We start from the raw sequence: 6,226 nt of genomic DNA, 5'->3' as shown, positions 1-6,226 counted from the left end.
ATATTCAAATAATCTAGTATTACTAGTTAAAAATAATATTGGTTCAAAACATATATTTAGTTTTATTTACCTACAACTCATATATATATATATATATATATATATATATATATATATATATATATATATATATATATATATATATATATATATATATATATATATATATATCAAATAATTAATTTTAATAATATTTAAAATAATAATAAATAAGTTAGCTTAATTACTTTAATGGAATATATATATATATATATATATATATATATATATATATATATATATATATATATATATATATATATATAAAGATGATTATAATAAACGGTTTTAATATATATTTATAGTATTATATATTTAAAGAGCCCAAAACTTGCACATGTGATGCTCATATCGTGAGCACGTTATGCTCATGTCGTGAGGTCGTGAATTTGGCCCAGAAACTTCCTCGAACACGCTCTCACGTCGTGAGGCTTCATTCATCAAGTCGTGAGTCTAGATCTGACCAAAAATGAGCATTCAGCTCCTAATCCATTAAGCCTTAACATGAGACAGTCTAGAGGGTCTTTCTTGACCCCAATGACCATAAAAATCGAAGCTTTTCAGTCATGTATGTCCAATACATGACTCAGACACCAACTTGGGTCAAAATGAAGGAAAAGGACCAAGATTCAAACTTTGAGTCCAAAACCATGACCAAACTCCAGATCTATAACATATAGGACTTCAGATACCATCACGATCCATAAAGTTGCGAACTTTATGGACTCCATGCATGCTAACCAACATTACAAGCCATAAAATGCATGGAAAATTAGATCTAGCAAGCAAGGAAAGGAAAGGCATGAGTTTGGGGACTTACAAAGGTCCAAAAGCTCCTCAACTAGCTAATGATGAAGCCAAGATGCTAACAAACGCACCACCAATGATCTTCTTCTTCCTCATAGGGCTTCAAAGCTTCAAAATCTCTTGAATAACACCAAAAATGACCAAGGACTTCAATGGGGGTTGAGATTAGGGTTTCTAGAGGTCTTGGAGGTGAAGGAGGCTGAGGAGAAGCAACCCTAATCATCTCATACCTTTAAATACCCAAAAATAAGGGTTTTGGTGCATCAGGTGCTCCTCATGTCGTGAGCACTTCATGCTCACGTCGTGAGCCTTAAATGAGCTTGGTCAACAAGTCAAGAATCTCTCACCCGGACCACTCCAACTTCAAACGACCATAACTTCTTTGTATCAACTCTGTTTTTGACGTTCTTTATATCCACGGAAGGTGACGAGAAACTTTACCAATATACCCGTTGGCTCTAAGGCATAACCCAATCTCCCGGATCACCTCAATTACATTATCTGTACCTAATGGGTCTAGATCTCTCTTTTCCAAAGGCCCTAAGACTTATGATAACCTATCTTCAGGCCATAGTCCCGAATCATGAAAGCGATTCAGAACAGGGCATTACAACATCAAAATCGTTTGACCCGCTTTTGCGTATGTTTCGGAGGTTGTTGTATATTCCTCCAAATTCTATGGATTTTAATCGAATATCATGCCACTTGGAGCTAATTTGATCAGGATTTCGATATTCACTTCCTGTTAACGCATAAAACACGCTTCAAACTTCCTCCTAAAAACAATTGAATATTTGATTATCTCTTTCAGTTAGGTCTTGGGAAGACGAAACCAATGCCTCCGCTAGATTTTCTTCTCCCACTTTTGTCCATGCCACCCTTTCTTGGGTAGTAGTAGGCTGCGCCGGTTTTTTTTTCCTTTCTTCTTTTTTGGTTGAGGTGGTGGTGATGGTTGCGTTTCCGAAATGAAATCCGACGAATGAGGTGGTTGTGATTGTTGTGGTGGTGAAGGTGGTGGTTATGACGATTATGACTTGAATTTTTGTTGGAATTGTTGAAATTGATGGAATTGTTGTTGAAAGGCCTGGAAAGGTTGGTATTGTTGTTGGAAAAGTGATGTTTGTTAGATAGAGGAACCGGTTTTAAGCAAATTGACAAAACCACTTTGAGGTGATTCCATGATCGGGAATTAACAAAGGGTGGTATCTAACGCGATGGTTGTGAAAATGTTGTGTGTATTTTGTGTATAGAGAAATAAAAGAATAGTGTAAAAAATGAGGGTTAAAAGTTTGGTATTCATAGGTAAAAATTGTTATTTATTTATTTATTTATTTGTAATTTAGCCGTTGAACGACTATTTCCGTTCCACAACGAGCACGCCCGACCACGAATGGTTAGGATAGTGTGCACGCCAGGATTTCATGGTCACGTTGACCACCGTGGCTTTCGTCGAGTGTATACTGTATGGTTTAAGAAAGCTAGAAAACGAAGCCTGGTGGTTTAACCGAAACAAAAAGAACTTTAATAAAATCATTTTCATAAAAGGAAAGGTTGGCTGCTTATGCAACCCCATCTAGGTCTTTGATGTGCTCAATATCATATACCACTAACAACATCTACCTACTTTGCATAATATCTCATTTCCCTTTTTACCATTTTCCTATGTTAATCGAAAACCCTAAAGTTCATTACGCTCACTTTGTAGGGATGTTGCAAAGAAGGCAAAGTAAAATGAACGAAGAAAGAATGTCGGGTTTTGCCAATAATGATATCAAAGATGACCTCATAAAAAAATTATCGAAGTACAATATTACAAGACAACGACAATACACAATTATCTACTTTTGCCCGTTCTTTTTGGTGGTGTTTGTCACACTTGAAAGTTAAATTTACCGTTTTAGACTTTTGAAAAAAATTTATGTTGAAAAATTCTCTTTATTTTGGAAATTAGCTATGGAGTATATAATTTCTCAATTTTGAAATATGCTTATTAACTGGTAAATAGTTAACCAACAGTCGAAACGAAAAATCGGTTAATTTGTTTTTTCACTTTAGGTTTTAGGTTCACGAAATTCACAAATCAATTCTCTTGCTTAAACTATTGAAATAGGATTTGGTTTGATTAACATATATGAACACCTCTAGTCCCCTAGCATGGGAAATAACAATAGATATTAATATAAGTGTATAAAATATAAAAATAAATATCTATAACTATACTACAATAAAACTCTACGATAAGAAATTTTTGCAAAAAATAAAAACTTTTAAAGACCCAGTTCGAAGACAATGTGACAGTGACATACCACATAACCGCTTTACTTTTTCCATTAAATTGATTTGTATATTGTAAGTATGATAGTATACTCTTTTTTATATTTGTAATGTAAGCATTAAGCAAGTAACTATCTATAATTAACATACATCTATTATATTACAAGTCAAGATACAAAAAGAACAACATTCAGATAATAGATGTTAGTTTTTTACGTACAACTTAATTATCTTATAGATAATGAAAACACACAAAGAGTACATACATGAATGCATAAATCTTGTATCAATACACAGATAGAACAAGTTGTGCACAAAATCACTCATGATTTTTGAATACTTGGATCATAAATCATAAGTAAATCCGACATGATCTAGAAACTCAACAACATGCAATGTTAAGAATATGAAAGGATGCGTTGAAAGTTACTTAAAAGTGGGTGCAAAACCTCATCAACCTTTTTATTCTTCTGGTAGTTCAATTAATAATAGCAATAATATTCAAACTAAATATCAACCATCGATTTGAAATGCTTTTTGATCCCAATTTGAATTAGCTTTTACTTTTAGAATTTAGATTGATCGTGTCTCAATTCTCAAATCAATTACAAGAACCCTATCGAGAATTGTAACCTTAACAGAAGAACATCTTAACTTGTAAAAATTGATACATGACAATAACAATGGCTACAATCTCGAAAGGGGAATCTCTTAAAATGGTATGTATAATCATCAATTTCTAGGGTATATACTTAATTACTCTACACAATTACTTATTTTAGATTCCATGAAATTAAAAGATCGAAGAAGACAGACCTTTAATTTGATTTACATAACCTTCAGTCCTCAATTAATCAGCGTGGATTCAGGCCCAGAAGCATCTCTTCATCAGTGAGAGAATGGCGGAAGTGACAACGATGACCATAAGGGCAGATGTCGCCGGCGAGGACCATACGGCAAACCTCCGTTTTGTAGCGAGGGTGTCTTATTACTGGTCGTAATTCAGTTATTCCATGTGCGAAGTGGCAATTGTCTCCATAAGGGCAAGCTCCGGTCTCCTGCCATTTGTTGCAGAGCTCAGTCTTCGACATTCCTTGATTGTAGACCTCGAATTCCAATCCCTCTCGTGATTTCTTCTCCCCAGACACACGTACACGTTGCTGTGTCAAACAAACCAATTTTGTTACTAATCGTGCTTGAAGTTATATCGGATTAGGTATTGGAAATGTATGAACGATGAGCATTGTTTAGAATTTAGATCACATAGCGACTTACCGATTGACCTAATTGAGCAGTTGGAGCTTGTTGGCGACTCGGTCGTTGAGAAGGAACCGATTTCAGATAGCCCTTGGAACGAACGGAAATGCTTTTCGGCATTGAAACTCTCTCGCCATTATGCCTTGTAAACTGTTTTGGTTCGATCACGCTCGTCGGACTTACGCTAGGAACTTTTTCAGCAGAGGCGTTGCTTTCACTAAACGGAGATCCGATGCCAAGACGACTGAAGTCTCCGATTAAGGTAGACGACGGAGACGAGGAAGAACGCACAGAGGATGCGAGGCGGTTCTGCATCGTCGCTTGCGAGAACAGGTTCAACCTCTGCACCAAATCGCCATTAGCGACGCGGAGAGCTTCATTCTCTTGACGAAGAGCGTCAACCTCTTTGACAGAGTCCTGGAGGCTCGTGAGACACACGGTGTAGCAATTGTAGAGCTGCTGGTACTCGAGGATGAAGCTGGCTTGACTAAGTCGATTCTCGGTTGCGTATGCATTGGCGCTGAAAGCGTCGTCATCGAACGAGCAGTCGGAAGGAGAAGAGAACGACAGCTGTGACTGCGAAATGAATTTTGGCGGGAAAATCGAGGAGCAGAACGATGCAGGATTGAATAATTCACCAGAACCGAAATCGAAATCTAATTGATCATTCTGAGACGCAATCGAAGACATGAATAGATTTCCAGATAAATTATTACTCTCATTATCGAAACCAACAGAGTCCATGGCGATCGTCGATGAACCTATATCCTTCTTCTCCATCTCCATTACACACAAACTACTGATAATTTATATCTCTGCATCAAAATCACAAACATATCAGAATCACCCACTTGAACGGACATAAAATCTAGATCAAACATCAAAAACTTATCAAAAACCACTAACAAACACAATCATAGTATCATGATACTTACTTCATTGTAATTTTGTACTCATTACTCTGGATTAAAAAAAAACAGAGAACATACCTTGAAGAGAAGGATGGAGGATTTAGGAATTGAATTTGGTGATGTAAGATGGGGTATAAAAGAGGAAGGTGGGATAGAAATCCGGTGTGTCGCGGAAGTGGATTGGGTGTGTGAGATGGAGAGTGGAGATTGATGGTGTGAGAGTGGGAGAAACAGAGGATTATAATTAAGAGAGGGCGTGAAAAGAGTTGCTTGAGGCGGACGTTGAAACCGTTAGAGATACACAAAGCGCTCTCACAACAGCAATGCCAGTGCGTCCACTTCTAACAAACCGGCCGCTTCACCAACCTACAGCAAATTCATTTTATTTTATTTTATTTTAAACAAATCAAATAAATAAATAATAATTCTTTAAATTTTAATAAACATTTTTTTTTAAGATATTGCTTTTTTTCCTCCGTAATTAATATTGAAAAATTGAAATGTTGATTAAAAATGTTTTAAGGGTTGACATATGATCCATTTATGAATCATGTAAAATTTTTGTAACTCACCATGTGGGTATACTGGTATAGTATTACTTCCTCTGTTTTAAAACAATCATTTGGATATATATAGTTGTTTGACTTTTAGGTTATGGTCATCATCATGGTTTATTCATTTATAGTGAAAACTAAAAAGGAAAGATTTTTTTTTCTTCTTATGATTGTGTACATTATCTGAAATTTGTTTGGAGTGATATTAGTTGGATAAGGGTATACATCATTTGCCAATTTTTTTAGTCGAAAAGTAATATGAGAATTATACCCACATATAATTGTACGTGTAAAAATTGAGCTAGAAGCATGACAATGATAAATGGTGCAATGGGGTGTGCTAACGATACTCGTGTATTGATACATGTTGTGTATATATATATG

The 6,226-nt window shown here is 35.6% G+C and overlaps 1 protein-coding gene across 2 annotated transcripts; it reads right to left on the bottom strand.

Moving 5' to 3' along the window:
• Positions 1-3,760: 3,760 nt before the first annotated feature.
• LOC111903095 (zinc finger CCCH domain-containing protein 14) lies at positions 3,761-5,494 on the bottom strand. 2 transcript variants are annotated; one of them, XM_023898881.3, is made up of 3 exons: positions 5,367-5,494; positions 4,396-5,192; positions 3,761-4,280 (listed from the first exon to the last, which is right to left on the bottom strand). In XM_023898881.3, exons 2-3 carry the CDS (start codon positions 5,161-5,163, stop codon positions 3,975-3,977), a joined length of 1,074 nt encoding a protein of 357 aa, XP_023754649.1. In that variant the 5' UTR covers positions 5,164-5,192; positions 5,367-5,494; the 3' UTR covers positions 3,761-3,974. The 2 variants fall into 2 exon arrangements, with proteins under 2 accessions (XP_023754649.1, XP_052624076.1); XM_052768116.1 differs by lacking the exon at positions 5,367-5,494 and having other exon boundaries at positions 4,396-5,354.
• Between the last annotated feature and the right edge of the window lie 732 nt (positions 5,495-6,226).

The sequence above is a fragment of the Lactuca sativa genome, chromosome 2 (genome assembly GCF_002870075.4).
Source record: "Lactuca sativa cultivar Salinas chromosome 2, Lsat_Salinas_v11, whole genome shotgun sequence".
In the NCBI taxonomy this organism is placed as follows: domain Eukaryota; kingdom Viridiplantae; phylum Streptophyta; class Magnoliopsida; order Asterales; family Asteraceae; genus Lactuca; species Lactuca sativa.
This window is presented reverse-complemented; position numbering and strand designations above follow the sequence as displayed.